General features: G+C 35.8%; 1 protein-coding gene across 1 annotated transcript in view; it reads right to left on the reverse strand.

Annotated features, from left to right (window-relative positions):
- LOC150077456 (dynein axonemal intermediate chain 7-like) overlaps positions 1 to 27480 on the reverse strand; it is a 325962-nt gene that overhangs the window by 92204 nt on the left and 206278 nt on the right. The window contains exon 14 of the mRNA XM_090385907.1: positions 7405 to 7487. Coding sequence (XP_090242033.1) covers positions 7405 to 7487 — 83 coding nt within the window. The remainder of the gene's footprint in view (positions 1 to 7404; positions 7488 to 27480) is intronic.

Genomic DNA, 27480 nt, shown 5'->3' on the forward strand with positions numbered 1-27480 from the left:
CTGTCTTAGACCACTGTAGTCACCTTTATGAAAGCAAAAACTCTTCCCTTTACCCTTGATGGTAGTTACCTCTTTGAGTAAATCCCACTTCAGCACACTGTGATCACTGCCACCCAGTGGTTCCTTTGTCTGCAGATTCTTGATGAATGAAGAATCACTACTGATAATCAGATCAAGAGTATTACTCCCCTTAGTTGCCTCCCGAACATGCTGCTGTAGAAAACAATCATCCAATAAATCCACAAGAGCCTTGATAGAGTGTGAGTGACCAACCCACAAATTCCAGTCAATCTTTGGGAAATTAAAATCCCCCATTATAAGACACTCTGATTTACTGGCCCACTCTATTTCTCTGCACAACTGCTCATTATACTCATCAGATTCATTTGGCCTATAACACACACCAACTATACTCCTTTTTCCTTTCCCAGTGCTTATGTCACATCAAACAGACTCAACATTGCATTGTCCACCAACATCAATTGGATGCACTTCCTTAGATTTTGTTTCTTAACGAACAGCATAAACCCTCCTCCCTTTCTGTCCTGTCTATCATTTCTGTACACATTGTACTCCCTAAATTCCAGTTCTGCACTGCTTATGTCTGTGTGACAACATGTCTCTGATATCCCAACCATATCTGCATTTGATGTCTTCACTTGCACTTCAAGCTCATCGAATTTATTAACTATACTGCTAGCACTGGTGTACATGCAAGTATACATGAACCTGTTTCTACTCTTAGTTACCCTAACACAGCCCATGTATTTACTTGTTCCACTATGACTCCCAGCAGTCCTGGAAATCCCCATTGCCTTGCCATCCAGGCTGCTGCTCAATTGCATTTCAATAGAATTAGTGCAAGAATCACTTTTATCTCTGTCGGCGGCTACTGTTAATCTATTAGTCTGTGTATCCCCCCCCCAAGCTAGCAGTTTTCCGACCCATCTAACTCTGCCTCGATAGCATCAGCAAATATTCTTGCACCCTTTCTATTTAAGTGTATCCCATCCCTGCAGAAGCAGTCTCTCCTGTTAACAAGCACAGACCAGGCTAAGAAAAATTCTACCCCTTGAGACTTGCACAATCTGTCCAGGGCCAAATTGATCAACAAGGCTCTCATCATATACTCTCTCCTATCGTGTCTGGGCAGAATTGCAGACACTTTCAAATTCAACCATTAACTCATACATGTTAATCTGGGGTTACTAGCCAGTATGGGTAATGGAGAATGAAAAAGACCTGGGGGTAATTGTGCAGTCAGATATGAAGTTCTCTGAGCAGTTCTCTGACAGGCAGCCAGAACAACTAATAAGATTTTGTCAGTGATATACAGGAATTTTGCCAGTAGGGATAAGGAGGTGATTATTCTATTGTATGGTCAGGCCACATTTGAGTACTGCATACAAGTCTGGCTACTGTAACAGGTACAGAGAAACTAAATGTGATTAGCAAAGAGGGACAAAGGGGTGCAATTATCAATAAAGGCTTCAGTTCTGCAAATTGCAGCATCTAAAGACTAGGCACCTGCAGGAAGTGCTGATTGAGTGTTTAAGGCTTAGAATGGACTGAGTAAGCTAAAAGCTGATGGAATCCTTCCTCTTGCTCAGACTACACATGTGAGGGAGTAAATTCAAACTGAGGAAGGATAGTTGTAGGGTAGATCTGTGAAAATTTGCCTTCAGCCAGAGGGTGGTTGATGATTGGAACATTTTCTGTTGTATAGGTGGGTAGTTTTAATAAGTTTAAGGAAGAAACAGACATAGTATATCTTTGAAAAAACCTGATGAGTTGAATTGGCAGCCTGTCTGCATTGCTCAGAGAACTTCATATCTGACTCCTATTTAATTATCTCCAGTTCCTAACTAAATGAAAAATTAGACTTCTAAGCTATATGCTGATGTTCTTTGAATGGATCTAAAATGAGACATCTAAGTTAAATATTGATTGTATCCTTATTCTGCTCAGACAGATAAAAAGGGGACAATTAAATTTAAATTTATAATTTTAAATTATAAATATATGTCCCCCTTCAATTTATAAATTTCAGAGTAAATTTTCTTTCAGCTAGAGATTAATTAATTGTTGGAACAAATTTTTTCATATTGTGGGAGTGGGGGGTTGGATTAAATTTAGAGAAGAATTGGATGAGTTGCTAGAAGGAAGGGATGGGGCTGAAGTGGGTTGTCTCTTTTTTTTTTTTTTTTTTTGGTTGATGCTCTTAAGTTTATTTCCTTTTTAAACTATTTACCTAAATTTTAATAAAACTTTTGCTTATAGATCATCACAAGAGGCTATTCATAAGAGCAGAGTAGCACAGCAAGTGGAGTCCCCCTGAGTTTAGAGGTGCTGATATAATAATTATAAACAAGCAAGGTTATAAACAACCTTGCTTATTTATAATTATTATTAATGACATTGATAAGAAAATACAGAGTACACTGTCAATGTCTGCTGATGATTTATAGGTTTGGAGGGTGGCAGGACCAGAGCAAAGTTGCGTTGCTTCAAAATGATTTAGAATGGTTATAAATATTGTGGAAAAATGGTAAATTTGGTTTATCACTATTAATTACTTAGACCTAAATAACTTATTTATTTATTTAGACCTAAATGGATGTCAGATGATCTAATGAGACATGTGGCAGAGAAGAAAATTACATGGGATATATATAAATTATCACGTAATACAGAAGCCTACAGTAGATATAAACTAGTCTGCAATCAAGTCACAAAGGAGATTTTTGCAAGCCAAGACAAATTATAAGTATCTCTGGAAAAGACTTCCTTACTTACATTAGCAGTAGAAGGAAGGGGTTGAATCACACTGGTCCACTTCATGTTAACAGTTTAACTGTTAATGATCCTGCTCAGATTACTGACAGGCTGAATACGTATTTTGCATTTACATTCACATATGAGGAATTCTTTAGGGAGTGAGATGCCAGAAGTTTATCAAACTCTAACAGGGAACTGAATGATTTTGTGATAACTGAGAGAAAAATGAAAGAGAAATTTTTGAAGTTAAACATAAAAAAGGCACCTGGAGTGGATTGGATCTAGTGAATTATATTAAAGGAGGCAGCAAAGAAGGTAAGCAAACCTTTAGCTATAATTACAAGAGCATCTCTAAATCCAGAGATGCTCTCATAATTGCACATCTTCAGTCTACAGGGGATGGAGATGTGCAAATATATCCCCAATTCACAAAGGGGGAAATGAGTAATTACAGACCTATCAGCTTAATTTCTGTTCCAGGGAAAATAATACAGTCACTGGTTAAAGAAGAGATGCAGGACCATCTGGACAGAAGTGCATTTATACTTCAATCACAGCATGGATTAGTTAAAGGGAGATCTTGTCTGACCAATTACATTGGATACTATGATGCAGTGACAAAGGAACTGGATGCAAAAAATATTTTTGATATCATACACTGGGATTTCTAGAAAGCTTTTGATACTATTGCACATAAAAGACTGCAAATTGGAACCATATGATGTTAAGGGCAAGTTACAGCTATGAATTTTTTTTTTTTTTTTTTTACTGCTATGAATAAAGGGATGGCTGAGTGGGAAAGACAGAGAGTGGTTATCAATGGACTCTTTGTGGACTAATGTTATTAGTGGAGTTCTACAGGGTTCAGTGCTGGACCCATTGTTGTTTTCTATATTTATCAATGATATCAATGAAGGTATATCAGACTTGAATCTAAGTTTGCAGATGATACAAAGGTTGGCAGGGTATTTAATGAGAGTAAAGAAGGTATGCTGCTGCTGCAACAAGATCTAGAAAAATTGGGCAGATGGGCTGAGAAATGGGAATTGAAGTTTAACAACATTGGTAGCAATAATCCCAGAGTAACATACCAACTGTGTATTACTACACTCCAGGTAATAGAAAATGAAAAGCACCTGGAAGTAAATGTGCAATCAGATATGAAGTCCTTTAAGAAGTGCAGAGAGGTTGCTAGGACGACTCATGGGTTTTGTTAATGATATACAGGAATTCTGCTAGCAGGGATAAGGAAGTGATTATCCAATTGTATAAGGCAATGGTCAAGCAACATCTTGAGTACTGGATACAAGTCTGGAGGCCTCATTTTGAGAAGAATGTAAAGCTGTTGGAACAGGTACAGACATGGGCAATCAGACTGGTGAGGGGAACAAAGAAAGGAGTGCTGTTACCAAGAAAGGCTAATGCTCTTCAAATTTCAGCATTTCGTGGAGACTAGGCATCTGCAAGGTTATCTGATTGACATATTAAGAAACATTTTATTGTAAACATAAAATAGAAATAACAGTATCAGTTTTCCCTCTGAGGTTTTTAGAAGTACTCAGAACACATTATATGATCCAGACAAGTATTTACAGCACTTTTTTCTTTTTTTTTTTTAACACAGAAATTGCACCTTTTCCTTGCATTTTGTTTTGGTTTTGTAGTACAGTCAGTCCTCGTATAATATGTGTTTACATTACACGAATTTGATTATACACGATTTATAAATAGGGAACGATATCTTATATAACACGAACCGAATTCGCTTATGCACGATTCGCCTTTGTGTTTACAAGAAATGACAGTCGAACGTGGAATCACCCCAACTGAACGCAACACGATAGGGATGTATTTATGTGTTTTACATCAGTGAAGGGGAAACACATTTCACCATAATAACATAAAAACCAACACAATTCCAGCTATTGGTATAATCGCAAATGCAATTAGATCGAGTTTACTACCAGTTTATAACAGATTCCACTAGCAGGAACGCAACTGGAAATTGTTTTAATTGTTTTATGGTAGTAACCCCCAGAAATGTGCTTTAGTAAAATGTGAGGTGTTAATAGTGTATATCTGCCTTTATGGTGTTGTTTATTCAGTTGCTACACACGCGCAGCTTTGTATATGTGTATCAAGCGGGCCTCCTTGTTTTGTAATTGTGCTTTATTCCCTAGAAATGAGTAAAATACTAAAAGGTGTGAAAAGGAAGCGTCCTGGTGAAGACACTGCAGATTCAGAGAGAAAAAGAAAAGCAATATCAATAAACAGAGGTGGACTGAATCAAAAATTCTTACCCAGGAAAATTTGTATTGGCCTCATACTAGCTTTTATGGCCAAAATCACACCGGCCTCCGGCCCACCAGGGTTTTCCCGGTAAGGCTTATGGCCAGTCCGCCTCTGTCGATAGAGAAAAAATATGAAATTGTGAAACACTTTGAGCGAAATGAAAGACCATGTGATATTGCATGTGCTACAGACCTAAATGAGGCAACGCCGAGAATTACAAAGAATGCAGAGAAAATAAAAACAACTTTGATAGCAGGAACAACTCAAAGTGTAATTAAAATCCATTAGATTAAGACACAAAGAATTGGAAGAGATGGAACGGCTGTCATCTGTTTGGATAGAAAATCAAATAAAAAACAAGTTTGCTTACGATACAAGCAAAAGCATTAGCAATATTTTATTACGTAATAGTCGTAATAAAATACTTACGTATTTTATTACGACTATTACGTAATAAAATCGTAATAAAATACTTACGTATTTTATTACAATTATTTATTGTGTTTGGTAATGTTTTGGTTACAAATGTGTGTTCAATCTTGGGTGGTCGGCACCTAACCCTATTTTTCCCATAGGGCCTGTTGTTTATATTGCACGATTTTGCATTGCACGAGGGCTTCTAGGAACACAACTATCGTGCTATACGAGGACTGACTGTAATTCACTTCTTGTTCCAGTCGCTTCCTGTCTCTTTTCCCTCACATCACAAGAAATGGTTGTCATCAGTTATCGCCTGTTCACTTTGTCCTTCATGAGAATTAGTATTTGCTTCAAAACTTCTTACTAATTTAATGCTTTCCTTTGCATTGTTTTGAACAAACAATATTTGTGCACTGATTCCTGCTACATTTTGCTTAGAGTAGAAAATAACCATTGGTCACTTCTAGTTCTTCTGCTGACGTTATATATTGCAAATAATTCATCTACTGCATCTAATCCTCCTTTGCTATCATTATGAAAAATATATGATTTCAGGCTATTGTTTATTACCTATTGAGGCATCAATTTTACCACTGTGATGCATGCAAGATATAAGAATAACACTTTGCTTTATTTGGGCACGTACGACACAATGACAATGTTTTCCTGAAATCCAAAGAAGCTGAATCTCTGCTCTTATTCTTTGTGTTCACAACCTAAGTTCATTCACTGAATGTTTTTGTATTATAAACGCATATATTCAATATGTTTTGTTTTGTTTTTTTTCAAATAAATATATGATACTAATTATAATCAAGACATCAATATTTTTTATAGAATAAATCAAACATAAAACAAATAGAATCTAATTTAGCATATCAGAAGACTTTAGTTTTCGATTAAAAATAGGGTACTTCATAAACCTCACAAAACTCTGTATGCAAAATAATTACAAGAAGAGTTGCAGGGAACACACCCTATAGCGAGTTCTCATGTGTTTTCCAAAGCCTTGAAACATTCCTTCTAAGGCTGAGATGATATAAAATTAGATAATGTAACTGGTGGGTAACCTTAAAATAGAACAGCAATCATTTACTGTGCAATCAAAATATAAACATGAAATGCAAGTGGGACCTGTGAGAAGCTGAACTCCTACCAAGCACAAAAATCAATCAGAAAAACAGATGTACATGACCCATTAGGTTCTTTCATGCTATTACCCTGTGAAAACACAAAAATATTACTTCAAAAATAGCTTGAGTAAAACTAGATCTATATTTAGGAAAGTAGATAAAGTTTCAGTCATTAATCTTGAACCAACAATTAATACCTTCACTGCATCAGAGCAAATAAGTGTTAAATGGCACTACAAGTGATGTGCCATTACTATATATGTGTTCAAAACACAACCAAGTGCTGTAACACACATAGGTGGTCATTCTTAAGCATTCAATGAGTGCAAAATAAAAGCATATGAAATTAACAACTGCTCAATTCTGTTTACACAATGATTGACTCTGGGCTATTAGCAGCAATGCTTGGAATTTGTATGTAAATTTATTCATTTTTGCTTGTGTTGCGGTTAGTTTATGTGCATGGAATAAACGTTTGATAAAATTTTGAGCTTTATTCTGATTTACAGTCAGCCTTAAGCTACAAATTCCTGACTTTTAATTTTTATCTGTAATAATAATATTTAAGAATTTTTGGAATGTTGTTGTTTCTCAAAATTCAAAAAATTATGGCACATTAAATGCACCCTTTCAAATATAGGTACAGCAAACATATTAAGGCACAAAACGTTTTTCATGCGAGGCACCGAAAGGTCCCCTGTGCCTGATGCTGTGTTAATGAGCAAAAAAATAATTACTGAAGAATAAAATGACAAATTTATTGACATTCTGGTTAACTTACCTGTAAAGGAAAATTGCTGTATTTCCTTTGAACTATTCCAATTATTCCAAACTGATTGGTTTTGAAATATAAACTATTTTCATCTGGAAAAAAAGTTATATACATAAATGAATTATAGTTTTTGTTTGTTTTTTTTTTTAAATAGGTGATAATCCCTAATATTTATAATAAGCAGGTAAAAAACTGAAGAATAGTGTGAAAATAATAATCAATAGTGTGCTATATAATTACTGCTTTAAGAGTCAAATACCAAGATTTTTAAACCCTGAAAACAAAAAACAGAAGATTTTTTTATTGGAAATATTATGAAAGGCATTTGTCTGTGTTGGCTAAATGTATCCTGTTTAGCCCATAATGCCAGTATATAGTGGAGTTACCACTTGCATTCATATGGAGAAGCCTGGGTTCAAATTCTATTTGGAGTTAGGAAAAATTTTTAAAAGCCCCTTCAACTGTGATTGTACCTAGGCTATCTCAGCAGATTTTTCTCATGAGTTATTTCAGGGTTTTAAGCACACAAACTGGATTGGCCATGAAAACAAGGATATATAAATCAAATACAAACATAAACCATATGAGATGGCATATCATATGAGTTAAGGAACTATGGTCAAAGTAGTTGACAAGCAAAAAACTTCCAAATGAACAACCACCTAACCATCATTTAGCCTAATTCAAACCAGAATTTAATGTGAGCATGTTTTTATTTATTTTTTCTACATCACTTCTACTGCTGTACTTTTTCCATTTCCACCTTTACCAATTAAATTATCATTTAAAACACAAAGTACCAATGAATACAATCTGTTGACATTATTCTATTGTTTCATTCAGGGAAGATTTTGTATGAGTGGTTCTCTAAAATAATTTCATTGACAATCTAAAGAATTTTTTAAAATAACAAAACTTCTATCCATAACTCAGTTTAAAAGCTACTTAAACTGGGTGAGTTCTGTGACAAATGCATGTAAAAAACTAGTGGATGAACAGATGAGGTGGGTATTTTTTTTGCATGATGCTGTACCAGCTTGCTTCCTTGCATTATTTACCAGTACTAATAATAATACTAAAGTGATGAATGTAGACATGGCTCCCTAGAATTGAGGACTGGTCAGAAACTAATATGGATAAGAAAAGAACACTGGGATAGTCAACAAGGAAAATTAAAGATGGCATTAAGTGGCTTAAGACATCATATCATACAGCTGGAAATTCCAAAAAAAAGAAGCATGATTTTCTTCACTACCATGATGAAGGAAATCTTACGGAGAAAATTTTTAGCAGTCAACTGCTCACATGTCATACTTTAAACTAATGTTCATACATCCTGCTAAGAGAAAAAACTCGTTCAAAGTGCATACATTCATACATTCCTACTCAGAGCTGTGCCAAGGGTGAGATGAACAAGGCTCTTGCCTCAGGTTAAAAGCTGAAAGTGGCACCAAAAGAAAGATTAAATAATTGCCAATGTTTTCAATTTTGTTTTGATTATTCCAATCAGTTTATCATCTTGCTTTTGCAAGTGATAAACTGCAAGATGATGATCTTTGTCGTGCCCCTGTACAGATACCAAGATACCTGTACTGGGATGCCACCATGGTTGTCACCCCACTGGTTGTCATTTTTATAACCTCAATTTTAATTTTTTATTAAAACGTGTACCAGAAATAAATCATTTAAATAAGAATAAAATAAATAATAATAAAGAATAAATAATAAGTCATATTAAATAAATCTTTTTTTTTAATATTTTAGGGGAGGGCACAATTTTTCATTCTTGCCTCAAGTACTAAAATGGCTCGGAATGGCCCTGTTCATACTAAGGGAAAAAGCTCTTTCAAACTGTGTACAGAGTGACAACTCACTGAGGGAACACTGGGGCTATGATCAGTGTCATAACAAATTATCTCCAAAATGGAATGACATGCCTATGTATTTTTTTTTTTTTATATAGTGAACCAGAGCTGTAATGCTCAATAAGCTCTGGAATTTTTTATATAGTATGAACCAGAGCTGTAATGCTCAATAAGCTCAATAAGCTTTGGGCTCAGAAATACAAATATTAACCAGAAGATACTTAAACAGGGGTTATCCCCTTGCTACAATAAACCAAAATAGGGTACAAGCTAAGGATAGGATACATAATACTATACCAACCAACAATAGTAATATCAAAAAATACTTTATTTCTGTCCCATATGTTGAACAGTGGCACAAACAACTTAACAGATTCTTTAAAGATACCGAATTTAAAATCATAGCCAGACCAATACGGAAATTACACACTATACTGAACAATCGCTCGGTCCTTTCCTCATTTGCAACACAAATAAATGACCTAGTATACAACATTTCTTGTGGTGATTGTGACTTGTCTTATCAGGGTTCTGCACGATTTGCTCTGAAATTTCATGTTAATCAACATGCGGCCTCAGCTCGTGCTTCTCGTTCAGCAGCGTTAGAATTTGCTTTTCGTGCCGTTAATGAAAAACACTTTTTTATTTAATGAGGCCAAAATACTTAGTGTCCAATGTAATTATACGAGACTATTAATTTCAGAAACCATAGAGATTAAATTACAAGAAAATTCTGTTAATGTTCATCGGCCAAATCTCATCTCCAATTTGTGGGCTTTTACATGCATGCACGAAGACAAATAATCCCTATTTAAGTTTCATACTCACCCCTATTCAGTAATTTTCATTCCTGTGATCAAGACATACAGTCAAAAAGTGTTGTCAGCTCAGGAAGGAAAATCATTTTGCAATTTTTTCGTCAAATTCTTTTAATTCATTTTCTAATTTTATTTTTAATTGTGTTAAATTGATTTTTAATTTTGTTAAATTGATTTTTTAATTGTGTTAAATTGATTTAATGGGGTTAAATTGAGTTTTATTGTGGTAAATTGATTTTTAATTATTTTTTAAATTATTTGTTACTCTAATGTAAGTTTTTCAATTTTTTCATTTTAATTTCTGGAGAGTATCATACGGAAGTGTTCTATATACTATATTGAGGTAAACCTCTCTTATTATTTTACAAAAATGAAACCCCAAACACAAGAGAAAATGAAAGAATATGTTTATTGACACTAAACTTGAACTTCTGTAGATTGTAATTTTCAGGAAATGCATAAGAAGGAGGGTTTGTTCCAGAAAATGGAACTTAAATGAATAAATGAGGAAGAAGAAAAGTTGGTTCTGTGAGTCTGAAGTTGGACAGAAAAAGGAAGTTGACTAGTTGCACCACATGTTCAGACTGCTTTGGAAGAGAGAGTGAGAATTATAGAAGCCAATTCAGAAGAACAGTGCTCAGAAGTATTTACAGAAAAGGCATGCAGCAGAAACAGAACATTTATAAGACAGAGAGTGCATTAGCATTAGCATTAGTAGAGGCATATGATGCAAGAAAGCAAGCTTATTCAGCATCAGCCAAAAAAAAAAAAAAAAAAACCACTCCCATTTCACCCCTCCATTCGTTCGAAATACCTGTCCAGTTGAGCTTTAAATTTGTTTAGGCTATCAACTTCAACGACAAGTGATGGAAGTCGGTTCCACCAACCAACCACCCGCTGGCCAAAGGCAAATTTTCGCACATCTATCCGACATCCGTCCTTCCTCAATTTGAATTTATGCCCTCTGAGGTGATTATTCTGAGCAAGATGAAGAATCCCATTGGCATTGAGCATGCTCAAACCATTCAAAGCCTTATACACCTCTATCAGATCACCGCGCCGGTGCCTAGTCTCCAGACTCTGTAATTTGCAAAACTTAAGCCTTTCTTCGTAAGAGCAATGCTTGGTTCCGTTCACTAATCTTGTTGCCCTTCTCTGTACCCGTTCCAGCAGCTCTACATCCTTCTTGAAATGAGGCCTCCAGACCTGTATACAGTACTCAAGATGTGGCCTAACCATTGCCTTATACAAGGGAATAATCACCTCCTTATCCCTGCTAGAAAAATTCCTGTATATCATTGACAAGACACCATGAGCTACTCTTGCAGCTCGTCTGCACTGCTCAGAGAACTTCATATCTGCCTGCACAATTACCCCCAGGTCCTTTTCATTCTCCACCACTGTCAGTGTAGTACCGCAGAGTTGATATGTTGCTCTGGGGTTACTGTTTCCCATATGTAGTACTTTACATTTGTCAATGTTAAACTTCATTTGCCACCTCTCAGCCCATCTGTTCAACCTTTCCAGATCCTGTTGCAGCAGCATAGCGTCAGTAGTGTCCTTAACAACCCTGCCAACCTTTGTATCATCTGCAAACTTGGACATTAAACTTGATATCCCATCATCAATATCATTCATAAACACCGAAAACAACAACGGACCCAACACTGAACCCTGAGGAACTCCACTAATAACATTAGTCCACGTTGAGCAGTGTCCATTGATTACCACTCAACCATCCCCTTATCCATAGCAGCAATTTGCCTCCAATGCCACACTGCTCCAATTTGTGCAGCAGTCTTCCATGTGCAACAGTATCAAAAGCCTTTCTAAGATCCAAATATATAATATCAAAGTTATTCCCTGCATCCAGTTCTTTTGTGACTGCATCATAGTATCCAATCAAATTGGTCAGGCAAACTTTCCCTTAACAAAACCATGCTGTGTCCGAGCTATAACTGAAGTCTTGTCTAAATGATCCTACAGTGCTTCTTTAACTAGTGCCTCCATTAATTTTCCTCTAACAGAAGTTAAACTAACAGGTCTATAATTACTTGTATTGCCCTTTGATCCTCCTTTGTGAATTGAGGTCACATTTGCACATCTCCAGTGTATGGGTACCTCAACTGAGTCCAAAGAAGCTCTCATAATTATGGCTAAGGGCTTGCTTACTTACTTTGTTGCCTGCTTTAATATAACTGTATAAATCCCATCCACTCTGGGTGCCTTTTTTGTGTTTAACCTCAACAATTTCTCGTCCACTTTCCTCTCAGTTATTACAAAATCATCTAGCTCACTGCCAGAGTTTACTTCACCTCTGGCATTCCCCTTCCTGAATAACTCCTCATGTGTGAATGTAGATGCAAAATACTCGTTTAGTTTGTTAGCCACCTGAGCAGGATCATCAACAGTTGAAACATCAACATCCGGTGGACCAATCTGATTCATCCCTTTCCTTCAAGAGTTTACATAAGTAAAGAACTCTTTTCTGTTTTTCTTTGCATCCTTTGCCAAGGATTTCTCATAATCTGCCTCTGCCTGACTAATCTCCTTTGTGACTTGGTTACAGACCAGCTTATATCTATCATAGGCTTCCATGTCACCCATTAATTTATATGTATCCCATACATTTTTCTTCTGTTCCATATGTCTCATGAGTTCATCTGACATCCATTTAGGTCTAAACCTTGAACAATATTTCTTAGTTTGTATGTAAAGCCTAGTAGCTTCCAAGATAAATTCTTTGAATGCTTCCCATTTCGAATTTGCTGTTGGTAACATCATCAGTTGGTCCCACTGTATAGAATTTAAATACTGTCTCAGACCATCATAGTCGCCTTTACGAAAGCAAAAACCCTTCCCTTTAACCCCTGATAGTAGTTACCTCTTTGAGTGAATCCCACTTCGGCACACTGTGATCACTGCCACCTAGTGGTTCCTTTATCTGCAGATTCTTAATGCATGAAGAATCACTACTGATAATCAGATCAAGTGTATTACTCCCTCTAGTTGTCTCCAGAACATGCTGATGTAGAAAACAATCATCAAATAAATCCACAAGATCCTTGCTAGAGTGTGAGTGACCAAACCAGAAATTCCAATCAATATCTGGGAAATTAAAATCCCTCCATTATAAGACTCTCTGATTTACTGGCCCACTCTGTTTCCCTGTACAGTTTCTTATTATACTCATCAGGGACATTAGGCCTATAGCACACTCCTACTCTCAATTTTGATCTCCCAGTGCTTATGTCACACCAAACTGACTCGACACTGCACTGTCCAGCAATGTCGACTGGCTTCACTTCCTTGGATTTTATGTGTTTCTTAACTAATAGCATAACCCCTCCTCCCTTCCTATCCTGTCTATCCTTTCTGTACACATTGTACTCCTCAAATTCCAGTTCTGCATTCCTTATATCTGTGTGACACCACGACTCTGATATCCCAACAATATCTACCTTTGATGTTTTGAGCAATACCTCAAATTCATCAAATTTATTTACCAAACTCCTAGCATTGGTGTACATGCAAGTATACATGCACCTGTTCCTATTCTTAGCTACCGTAACACAACCCATGTGTTTACTTGTACCACCATGACTCCCAGCAGTCTCTGAAATACCCTGTACCTTGTTTTTTTTTTCAGGCTGCTGGTCATTCGAATAGAAGCAGTGCAAGAATCACTTTCGCCTCTGCCAGTGGCTACTGTTAATCTATTAGTCCTTGTATCCTCGCAAGCTAGCAGTTTTCCGACCCACCTACACTGCCTCGATAGCATCAGCAAATATTCTTGCACCCTTGAAAAAAATTCTACCCCTTGAGCCTTGCACAATTTTTCCAGGACCAAATTGATTGACAAGGCTCTCATCATATACTCCCTCCTATCGTGTCTGGGCAGAATTGCAGACACTTTCAAATTCAACTCTAATTCACGGCATTTTTTTTTCAACAGTGACCTGTACTTGTTAAGTAATTCCACCAGTCTCCTACTCTTAATATCATTAGTGCAAACGTGTACAACAATATCACCTTTTTGAAGTCGAGGTAATCCCCAATAGAGATATATGACCTTGCCTAGAAATCATAGTATCATTGAAGGTAAGCATAGGAGCAGATGAATCCTTTTTGGGAGATATAAGAGAGGTCTGATGTTTAGAAGGATTGAAATCAACTAAGCTATCTTTTCCCCACTGGAGATCAGCATTTAAGGAATTGGCAATGGAATTTTTGAAGCTGTTTTTGCAGTGAATGGTTTCTCAAAATGGAAGTTGGAATGCAATGTACTATCATCAGCAAAACTATGAATAGGATTTCCAGTTAATGGAAAAAGGTCATTAATGTAGAAGAGGAAAAGAGGGGGAGAAAAAACTGATCGTTGGGGAACATCGAGGATTAGTGTAGAAGCTAGAAGACAAACATCTACCATCTCCTGCAGTGAGGCCTGCCTGACTTTAAGAGATAAAGATGCTCCTGTGGTTGTATGTGTAATGATTGCAGTAGTCGTGGAAATTAGGAGAGACTTGATGTAATGCATCACATCTATTGCCTGTGATATGCTTAACCTTTTTTTATTGCACATAAGCAGCATTACAAAAAATAAAATGCCTAATAATAAAATAAAATGCCAGCATAATAAAAAATAAAATAAAAATAAAACAAAATCATGTGGCAATAATTGGAACCAAGATATTTTGATATTCATCATCTCAGAGAGGGTCATCATTTTAACCTAAATCCAATATTGAAACCTACAGTTTAAAACTGGAATAAAAATCACTGCTGCCAGGGACTCACATTATTATTATCAAAATATCATCTATTGCAAAAAGCTCACCTTACCTCCTTTCATCGAAATTGTGAGAAACTTTTACTGTAGTACCTAATATCCGATCAATCATAGTCACTGAAGATAGCAATATACTATGCTGCTAACTACAACTGATACAATTTTAAATGGGCTGCCAAGACATCACTGGAATTATAGGTTGAGGGTACGTCTAGGGTTGCCAGATGTACTCTATTTTGGGGTATGATACCCCTTTTTTGGAATTATATTTCCAAGATACCCCTCTTTTAAAATTTGAAATGGGGTATATGAAAAAAGCAGAAATCATAAAACACCCTGTTTAGATGATTATTTAGGAAGAAAGAATTAACTGATAATAAAGTTGTTGAAATGCACCCTTAAAGACAAAAAACGACATTCTATTCCTATTTACAAAGAGGGTTATATAATATTTATATTATGCTTACTTTGTAACCTTTTACATTCTACTCGATTCCTTTTTTATTTCATTGTAATGTTTTAAGGATTAGGCAACAAACTTTTTTTTTTTTACTATTTAAAATTCCCAATATCAATATTGATTTTCTGTATGAAGGATATGTTCTGTTGAAATCATTCCATAAAAATATTGAGACAAAAGACCTCAAAAATACCACAGATATTTGAATAAAATTTTTAAATGCATACATAATACAGAAAAAAATATTAATTTTGTTTTTGCTTTGCCTCACTCAAATGCAATAAGTGAGCAAGTGTTTATAATTTACAACTCTTGCAATAAAATTTTCCGAATTAAACGAATTAAAGCACAGGCTATAATTCAGTTAATTTTATTAAAATTTGATTAATTTTGCATTCCATGAACTTGTAAAAATCAACAAAATATATAAATAAAATAGTTGTTATTAAAATTGTTCATTTTTTTAAAGACATAATGCGAGTACCTCGAAATGAGGAATGAATACCCCAAACCATAAGCATGAATACCCCTAGATAAAATTTTTAATCTGGTCACCCTAGGTTGCTCTGACTTGCAAAGAAAGAGACGCTATCATGTATAATAGATATGTTGCAGCAGTCATTTTTAATGCACACAAATAGCATTACAAAAATTAAAAATTCTCACCTTGTAGAATTAATCAGAACAATCATTAATATCAGTGCATATTACACACTTATTATATTATTATATAATTAACATACAATTGGATAAATTGTAGGATTCCTTAGGGTACCGATTTAATTGACTTAATAAATAGTAGCAATAGCTTAATTTTCAGTACTTACCTTAATATAATCTGCAGTTGGGCTTAGAGTGAATAAGGTGGAATAGACTAAAAATTTTTATTAATGTGGATGAGCTTAATATTTTAACTCCGTTTCAAAAATTTAAGCTCATCCACATTAAATCCAATTTTTAGTCTATTCCACCTTATTCACTCTAAGCCCAACTGCTGATTATATTAAGGTAAGTACTGAAAATTAAGCAATTGCTACTATTTATTAGATAATTAACATACATATTATATGTACATATTATAATATTATATATAATTAACATACATATTATAATATTATATATAATTAACATGCATATTATAATGTACATATTATAATATTATATATAATTAACATACATATTATAATGTACATATTATAACATTATATATAATTAACTTTTTGAACTTATACGATTAACATTAAATTAATGTAATATGTACAGGTAACCCTCACATAACACGGTAGTTTGGTTCCTACAGAACCTTGTGTAATGTGAAACTGTATTATACGGGACTAAGGACCAGTACAAAAAAGGGGTTACGTTCCAAAAGCTAACAAAAATACGCCTTTTTTTTTATAACTATTGGAAACCTAATTTTTATAGTAGTAGTAGTAACTTAATATTTTAACTTTATTTTTATAATAGTAGTAACTTAAATAGTAATAACTGAACAAACGTCTTACCTTACAAACTGTGTTACTTATATGTGAGACAATGTACATTCATTTAATTTTCTTCCTCTTCAACGCTGCTAAGCACAATCTCTTCTGCAGCATCTAGTTTTCATGCACCTTCTGCTCTCTTTAAAAGTCACGAACTGCACACTTCAAAGTCAGAATTATTTTTTATGGTCTCAAACAAGCAAGTTCAATAACACATTACCTAACCCAGGGATAGCCCAACAAAATACAGTGGACAACTGTATTTTGTTGGGCTTTATTATTATTAACTTTATTATTATTAACTTTATTATTAGTAACTTTATTAACAAATAAAGCGGGTTTAAATGATACGTGAAAATTGGAAGAATATTTTCCAATTAGCAAAATAAAAATAACTTTTCGCTTACATACAGGCCTCTGTAGCCGAGTGGGCAGGAGCGGGAGTGCAGTAGCACACGCTCTTTGAATAGACCGGGGTTCAAGCCCCTGACTGCTGAATACAGTCGATCTGCCAACCCGCACTGGACCAGCGTGGCAAATTACGGTCCATTTCCCTCAGCATGAATTGTTGAGGAGGCTTCCATCCTGCAGTGGGTTGATAATGGCTGCACTTTACTTTTACATAGCTTCATTAATATGTACTGTAATATGTACATATTAATTGATATTAATTTTTTTTTTTTTTTTTTTGTAAAATTTAAAAGCAATTAACAATAAAGAATATGGCATGCACCAAGTGAGATACAGAGTAATGAGTTTCTGAAAATTTATTTGTTTTTTATATGATTTAATATTTCATGGAAGGGGATACATTTCACCATAATTATTATTATTAGCTATATGATGCAAGGAAGCTTGAGGCTTATGCTGTACCAGCCAAAAATTTCCTGAGTTACCCTAAGAGAGAGAGAGAGAGAAAGAGAGAGAGAGAGTGTCAAAAGTAGAAGGGAATCACTAAGAAAGAGAAGAATGATGATATCCAGCTCAGAACCCTGGGTATGCCAAGCCCATACTCACCAGATGTGAGCTCCTAATAACATGAAAAACCCACAGAATTCCAGCTATCGGTACTATAGCAAATGCAAGAATATCGAGTTTACTACCCATTTATAACTGATTACACTAACAAAAAAGACCAATAAACCGGAAAGTGCAAATTGTTTTTATTGTTTTATGGTACTGACCTACAGAAATGTGCTTTAGAAAGATATCACGAAAGCAACAGCAGGAATTCGCAAAAAGGAATGGAAATGTTGAAAATTACATCTAAAATAATAGCAGGGTTTTCCCACCACATTGCATGCCAAAATAATAAAAACGCTGACCCCATATATAATGGGAAAAAGCAAGGGGAAAAAAAAAATATATATATATATATACATATACAGACAGGTAGTTCCCAACTTTATGACTTAATTTGTTTCTAGCGCACACTCATAAATTGAAAACTCGTAAAGTGAGAATATTTTCCCATAGACGTAAAGTTAAAAACAGGAGTTACGTTTTCAACAGTGAAAGTTTTATAGTAATGTTAAATAAAGATCAACAAAACAATAGCTTATATTTAAACAATAATTTATTTATCCAAAGAAATTAAAACATACCATTTAAAATCAAGCAAATTATAATAACAAAGAAATATTAGTAAATTAATAAGAGGAGTTTACCTCAATATAGTACGTGGAACACTTCCGTATGATACCCTCCAGAAATTAAAACGGAAAAAACGAAAAAATCGACAACTTACCGGTACATTAAAGTAAAATATAAATAATTAAATAATCAATATAACACAATTCAAAATCAATTCAAAACAATTAAAATTCAAATTAACGCAATTAAAAGAATCTAACGAAAATATTCAAAACGATTTTCCTTCCTGAAGCTGACAATGCTTTTCGACCGACTGTCGTGATCACAGGAATGAAAATTACCGAATCAGGCTAAACCTGCAACTTAAATAGTGATTATGTGTCTTCGCGCATGCGCGTAAAGGTCCACGCATCGGAGATCAAATATGGCCGCCGAACATTAACAGAATTCTCGTGTAATTTAATTTCAACGGTTTCTGCAATTAATAGTCGCGTATAATTACGTTGAACGTTAAGTATTTTGGCCTCGTTAAATAAAAAAGTATGTTTTTCGTTAATGGCATGAAAGGCTAATTCTGACGCTGCTGAACGAGAAGCACGAACTGAGGCTTCGTGTTGATTTACACGGATATTAAGAGAAAACCGCGTCGAACCCTGATAAGACGAGTCGCAATCACCGCAAGAAATGTTGTATACTAGATCATTAATTTGTGTTGCGAACGCCGAAAGAACCGAGCGATTGTTCAGTATAGTGTGTAACTTCCGTATAGGCCTAGCTATAATTTTAAATTCGGTATCTTTAAAGAATCTGTTAAGCTGTTTGTGCCACTGTTCAACATATGGGACAGAAATAAAGTATTTTTTGATATTACTATTGTTGATTGGTGCAGTATTTTGTATCCTATCCTTAGCTTGTACCCTAATTCGATTTATTGTGTTAATGGGATAACCCCTGTTCAAGAATCTGCTAGTTAATATTTGTATTTCTGAGTCTAAAGCAGAATCCGTCGTTGAATATTTATAGGCATTTAGAAATTGATTAAAGATAATCGATCTTTTGTAGGTGAACGGGTGGTAGCTATTATAATGTAGAAGCATACCGGTGTTTGTGGGTTTACGATAGATGCTAAATTGTATTTTGTTCGAGTCCCGTGAAATTTAGAAAGTTTAATGACTTAGTATCCGTATCTTCCCTTTCCAATGTAAATTTGAGTCTAGAATGAATATTATTAAACGAATGTAAAATATCTTGGATAGTACTACTATCGGTAATAACTAGAACATCGTCTAAATACCTCCCATAGTATGTGATACGGGGACGAAAAGGTGTCAAATGTATCTGCTCAATCGTTGAGAGATAGATCTCTGACATTAAGCCACTCAGGCTCAAACCCATTGGTAATCCAAAAATTTGTTTGTACACCTTGTCTCGAAAGGTGATGTAGTTAGCCTCAACTAATAGTTTAATTAAGTGAAAAATCTCCTTTATTGGCAGCTTCGTATAATTAATCGGTGTCGAGTTTTTATTTAACATATCCCAAATAATATCTAATGTGTATTCAACGTTTACATTCGTATATAATGATGTAACATCTAATGAGAATAAATTGTCATTGTCGCCGAGTCTACAGTCTTTAAGATTATTAAATAATGTATCGTAATTCTTAATCCCAAATTGTATAACCTGTCTAAAAGGTTTTATAATGTTATATACATGTGTGGCTAAGGCTGAAAATGCCGAGTTCCTGTAGGAAACAATAGGTCGAATCGGAAATCCAGGCTTGTGTAATTTTACCTGACCAAAAAGTGCAGGAATATTGTATGTTCTGGACTTCAATTCCTTCAACTGAACCATAGTAATGTAGTCGTTTTTTCGATATGTGGTTAACGTTTTATTGTATTGATTTACCAAATTGGTAAACAGTGTCGGGTCCACTTCACAATAAGTGGAGCTATCAGATACAACTGAATCTAACTTATTAATATAATCATGTTTATCTAGTATTACCACTGTATCTCCTTTATCTGCCCTCTGTATAATAATGTCCTTATTTTCTCGAAGTTCTCGTAAAGCTGAACTGTCATGTGTATTCAATTTAGGAAGTCGCGTTTCTTTTATGTTATTCACTACTTGGTTAACTTGCTGAATAAATACATCTTTTTGTGGAACACTACGAAGTCCAAATTCGATATCAATTACGCATTGTTTTTTTGGCAGCTTTCGAGGTGGTAAATTATAATTTAATCCTTTGGATAAAAGTGAAATCTGGTCCTGCGATAGTGTACACGAGGAAAGATTTGTAACCTGTTGATATGTCGGTTCGTTGGATACTGGGTGAGGGGGTGTTCGTGAACTAGCCGACATATTCTGTGGTAGTGCGTTATGTGTCTGTGGGGGGGGATGTCACCCAACTCGTGTGAACTTGGTCGCAAGCTCGCGACAATGTGTTAGAATTCGCATGAACGTGTCTTGAACTATTCGATAATGTTTGCAACTTATTAACGTGTCTGTTTTTTATTTCTGAGGCTTGTGCTTCCCGTCGCAAATCTATGGAGGTCTTCAATACAGACCAATCGTTCGGATGTAGATAATTTTTTAATTTATCGCGAAGCTTCCTAACCTGGGAAAGGTATTTTTGTTTATCCGAATATCGAGATTTTAAGGCAAGCTTAACAATATTACGTGATGTCGCCAGTGATAGTTGTTTTATGCCTGAAATTTTTTGATTTAAATTCACCCTGGCAAACTTCGGAACGATGTTGTTTTGAAGGCAATATTTTAGGAAAGAAATATGGTAACTTTGGGCCGAGTACCTTAGTGTAGATTTAATGTAATTTTGTACCAAGCCATTCAAAAAATCTCCCATAATTGTGTTTATCGATTGTAAAACAACTATCACTGGCGACATCACGTAATATTGTTAAGCTTGCCTTAAAATCTCGATATTCGGATAAACAAAAATACCTTTTCCAGGTTAGGAAGCTTTGCGATAAATTAAAAAATTATCTACATCCGAACGATTGGTCTGTATTGAAGACCTCCATAGATTTGCGACGGGAAGCACAAGCCTCAGAAATAAAAAACAGACACGTTAATAAGTTGCAAACATTATCGAATAGTTCAAGACACGTTCATGCGAATTCTAACACATTGTCGCGAGCTTGCGACCAAGTTCACACGAGTTGGGTGACACCCGCCCACAGACACATAACGCACTACCACAGAATATGTCGGCTAGTTCACGAACACCCCCTCACCCAGTATCCAACGAACCGACATAGCAACAGGTTACAAATCTTTCCTCGTGTACACTATCGCAGGACCAGATTTCACTTTTATCCAAAGGATTAAATTATAATTTACCACCTCGAAAGCTGCCAAAAAAACAATGCGTAATTGATATCGAATTTGGACTTCGTAGTGTTCCACAAAAAGATGTTTTTATTCAGCAAGTTAACCAAGTAGTGAATAACATAAAAGAAACGCGACTCCCTAAATTGAATACACATGACAGTTCAGCTTTACGAGAACTTCGAGAAAATAAGGACATTATTATACAGAGGGCAGATAAAGGAGATACAGTGGTAATACTAGATAAACATGATTATATTAATAAGTTAGATTCAGTTGTATCTGATAGCTCCACTTATTGTGAAGTGGACCCGACACTGTTTACCAATTTGGTAAATCAATACAATAAAACGTTAACCACATATCGAAAAAACGACTACATTACTATGGTTCAGTTGAAGGAATTGAAGTCCAGAACATACAATATTCCTGCACTTTTTGGTCAGGTAAAATTACACAAGCCTGGATTTCCGATTCGACCTATTGTTTCCTACAGGAACTCGGCATTTTCAGCCTTAGCCACACATGTATATAACATTATAAAACCTTTTAGACAGGTTATACAATTTGGGATTAAGAATTACGATACATTATTTAATAATCTTAAAGACTGTAGACTCGGCGACAATGACAATTTATTCTCATTAGATGTTACATCATTATATACGAATGTAAACGTTGAATACACATTAGATATTATTTGGGATATGTTAAATAAAAACTCGACACCGATTAATTATACGAAGCTGCCTATAAAGGAGATTTTTCACTTAATTAAACTATTAGTTGAGGCTAACTACATCACCTTTCGAGACAAGGTGTACAAACAAATTTTTGGATTACCAATGGGTTTGAGCCTGAGTGGCTTAATGTCAGAGATCTATCTCTCAACGATTGAGCAGATACATTTGACACCTTTTCGTCCCCGTATCACATACTATGGGAGGTATTTAGACGATGTTCTAGTTATTACCGATAGTAGTACTATCCAAGATATTTTACATTCGTTTAATAATATTCATTCTAGACTCAAATTTACATTGGAAAGGGAAGATACGGATACTAAGTCATTAAACTTTCTAAATTTCACGGGACTCGAACAAAATACAATTTAGCATCTATCGTAAACCCACAAACACCGGTATGCTTCTACATTATAATAGCTACCACCCGTTCACCTACAAAAGATCGATTATCTTTAATCAATTTCTAAATGCCTATAAATATTCAACGACGGATTCTGCTTTAGACTCAGAAATACAAATATTAACTAGCAGATTCTTGAACAGGGGTTATCCCATTAACACAATAAATCGAATTAGGGTACAAGCTAAGGATAGGATACAAAATACTGCACCAATCAACAATAGTAATATCAAAAAATACTTTATTTCTGTCCCATATGTTGAACAGTGGCACAAACAGCTTAACAGATTCTTTAAAGATACCGAATTTAAAATTATAGCTAGGCCTATACGGAAGTTACACACTATACTGAACAATCGCTCGGTTCTTTCGGCGTTCGCAACACAAATTAATGATCTAGTATACAACATTTCTTGCGGTGATTGCGACTCGTCTTATCAGGGTTCGACGCGGTTTTCTCTTAATATCCGTGTAAATCAACACGAAGCCTCAGTTCGTGCTTCTCGTTCAGCAGCGTCAGAATTAGCCTTTCATGCCATTAACGAAAAACATACTTTTTTATTTAACGAGGCCAAAATACTTAACGTTCAACGTAATTATACGCGACTATTAATTGCAGAAACCGTTGAAATTAAATTACACGAGAATTCTGTTAATGTTCGGCGGCCATATTTGATCTCCGATGCGTGGACCTTTATGCGCATGCGCGAAGACACATAATCACTATTTAAGTTGCAGGTTTAGCCTGATTCGGTAATTTTCATTCCTGTGATCATGACAGTCGGTCGAAAAGCATTGTCAGCTTCAGGAAGGAAAATTGTTTTGAATATTTTCGTTAGATTCTTTTAATTGCGTTAATTTGAATTTTAATTGTTTTGAATTGATTTTGAATTGTGTTAAATTGATTATTTAATTATTTATATTTTACTTTAATTATTTATATTTTACTTTAATGTACCGGTAAGTTGTTGATTTTTTCGTTTTTTCCGTTTTAATTTCTGGAGGGTATCATACGGAAGTGTTCCACGTACTATATTGAGGTAAACTCCTCTTATTAATTTACTAATATTATTATCAACGTAGAACATATTGAGTATTACAGCTCTGATTCATACTATCTAAATAACAAAGAAATTATTTATGTCATACAAATGTTAAAAAACATTTATTCTTTATCATCATAGACTAAATTCACACTCGCTGATGGTTCACTAGGAAGCACTAGTGAACTAGTGCTTCCTAGTGAACTCCTTGTGCTGTTGGAAGCACTAGGATTTGCCTTCTTCTTCGTAAATGCTTCTAGAGGTGTTTGTTTCCAAGACAGCATTCTCTTTTCTTTATAAATTTCATGATAGCATGCATAGGCAACTTTTCTAGTGCTTTCAAAATTTGAATCTTGTGACTTGAAAATCTCAATTGCTTTTTTTGTGTTGAAAAGCTTCTTCAAGTCCCTTGAGAGTGAAGGAACAAACAGGAGTTTCAGCTGTTAAATCTTCTTCCTCAGCTTCTTCACATTTTGCCATTTCAAGATCTTCATTTGTGAGCTCTCCATTGTGTGTTTGAAGCAGATCAGTAACGTCAGTTGTAGAAAACTCAAACCACAACTGGTTAGCAATATTAAAGATCGCTTCTGTTATATTTTGTATGATCTCTGCTCGTTCTTGAAATCCTTCAAAATTATCAATAAACTGATGACAGAGTTTATTCCAAACACCCTTCAATGTTTCTCTCTAATTTTTTCGCAAGCTCATTTTATTATTTCAATTGGATCTAAAATATGGAATTCTTTAAAAACTTCTTCAAGAGTTTGACTTCCCTCCTTATCTCTGCATCTTGTTGTTATTTGGTTTTTAGGAGCTTTAGCAACTAAGGCCATATTGCTCTGGGAATATGCGGTAGTCATTCCCTGACCTTTCCACATCCTCCGTATTTGGTGGTCACGTGCTCGAACCCTGGACTAATCAAGAAGCGTGTGCTACGCACTGCTGCTCCTGCCCACCTGGTTATGGAGGCACCTATCTCTGCATGAACAAATAAATGAACACACAGCAGTAATGTACTGCATAGCTACACGCGTGGTTTGAAATGTTGTTTTTATGAATGTTTAGCATTTATTTACTGCAATTAGCATTAGTAGAGGCATACGATGCAAAATAGCAAGCTTATAAGCATCAGCCAAAAAAAAAAAAAAAAAGCTATCAGCTTCCACAACAACAGACGGAAGTTTGTTCCAGCAATCAACTACCCACTGACTAAAGGCAAATTTACGCACATCTATTCGACAACTGTCTTTCCTCAATTTCAGTTTATGTCCCCTCAGGTTTGTAATCTGAGTGAGAGGAAGAATCCTATCAGCATTGAGCCTGCTCAATCAATTCAAGGCCTTATATACCTCAATCAGACCACCTCGCAGGTTCCTAGTCTCTAGATGCTGCAATTGGCAGAACTTAGGCCTTTCTTCATAAGAGCGCCCCTTTGTTCCCCTCAACAGTCTTGTTGCCCTTCACTGTACTTGTTCTAGCAACTCTACATTCGTCCTAAAAGTAGGCTTTCAGACCTGTATGCAGTACTCAAGGTATGGCCTGACCATTGCCTTATACAAGGAAATAGTCACTTACTTGTCCCTGCTCACAAAATTCTTGTATATCATTGACAAACCCCCATGATCTGCTCTGGCGGCCACCTGCACTGCTCAGAAAACTTCATATCTGACTGCACAATTGCCCCAAGGTCTTTGTCCAGTTCCTCCTTAAATTTATTTAACCTATCAACTTCCACAGGCGCCTCCATAGCCAGGTGGGAAGGAGCAGCAGTGCGTAGCACACACTTCTTGATTAGACCGGAGTTCGAGCCCGTCACCACAAGGTCAGAGAATGACCACCGCATATCCCGGAGCAATATGGCCTTAGTTGCTAATGCTCCTAAAAAACCAAATAACAAAAAAACAATAACATCAAATTCCACAACAGATGGAAGTTTGTTCCAGCAATTAACCACCCGCGGGCTAAATGCAAATTTCCACACATCTATTCTACAGCCGTCTTTACTCAATTTGAATTTATGCCCCCTTAGGTGCGTAATCTGAACAAGTGGAAGAATCCCGTCAGAATTCAGGCTCAACCCATTCAAGGCCTTATACACCTCAACCAGATCACCTCGCAGGTGCCTAGTCACCAGCTGCTGCAATTTGCAGAACTTAAGCCTCTCTTGGTAAGAGGATCCCTTCATTCCCCTCACCAATCTTGTTGCCCTTCTCTGTACACGCTCAAGCAAATCTACATCTATCCTAAATTGGGGCCTCTAGACCTGCTAGCAAAATTCCTGTATATCATTGACAAAACCCCATGACCTGCTCTTGCAGCCCGTCTGCACTGTTCAGAAAACTTCATATTTGATTGCACAATTACTCATAGGTCTTTTTCATTTTCTACCACGCTGAGTGTAGTACCACACAGTTGGTATGTTCCTCTGGGTTACTTCTACCCATATACAGTACTTTGTATTTGTCAATGTTAAACTTCAGTTGCCAATTCAAAGCTCATCTTCCCAAATTTTCTAGATCCTGTTGCAATAGCACACTGCCATTACTGTCATTAACAACCCTACCAACCTTTGTATCATCTGCAAACTTCGACACTAAGCCTGATATACCTTCATCAATATCATTGATAAATATACAAAACAACAGTGGACACAACACCGAACCCTGCTGGGACTCCACTAATAATATTAGTCCACAAAGAGCAGCACCCAATTGATTAACACTCTCTGTCTTCTCCCACTCAACCATCCTTTTATCCAGGGGTGGCCAATGAATCGATCGCGATCTACCAATTGATCGCAGATTTAATTTCGGTCGATCACAACGAATTTTAAATATACAGTCATCCCTCGATTTGTGCACCTTGTGCAATGAAATTTTTGAGATGGTAGGTCGCGGCACATTTTGAAGGAAAAAAGTAGATCGCATCACAAATTAAGTTGGCCACTCCTGCTTTTATCCATTGTAGCAACTTACTCTTAATACCATTCTGCTCCAATTTGTACAGTAGCCTTCCATGCGCAACAGTGTCAAATGCATTCCTGAAATCCAAGTGTATGATATCAAAATTATTTTTTGCATCCAGTTCCCATAATATCCAATCAAATTTGTCGGACAAGACTTTGTCGGACAAGTCTGAATTATTGCTGCAGTCTTGTCTAGATGATCCTGCAATGCATCTTTAACCAGTGACTGCATTATTGTACCAGAAACAGAAGTTAAACTAACTGGTCTGTAATTACTCGTGTCACCCTTCGATCCCGCTTTGTTTGTTTGTTGTTTGTTTGTTATTTGGTTTTTAGGAGCATTAGCAACTAAGGCCATATTGCTCCAGGATATGCGGTGGTCATTCCCTGACCTTTCCGCATCCTCCGTATTTGGTGGTGACGGGCTTGAACCCCGGTCTAATCAAGAAGAGTGTGATACACACTGCTGCTCCTTCCCACCTGGCTACGGAGGCGCCTCCCACTTTGTGAATTGGGGATACATTTGCACATATCCAGTCCAAGGGGACCTCCGCTGAGTCCAAGGATGCTG

The sequence above is a fragment of the Mastigoproctus giganteus genome, chromosome 12, assembly GCF_048544385.1.
Source record: "Mastigoproctus giganteus isolate SK-2022 chromosome 12, ASM4854438v1, whole genome shotgun sequence".
Taxonomy (NCBI): Eukaryota; Metazoa; Arthropoda; class Arachnida; order Uropygi; family Thelyphonidae; genus Mastigoproctus; species Mastigoproctus giganteus.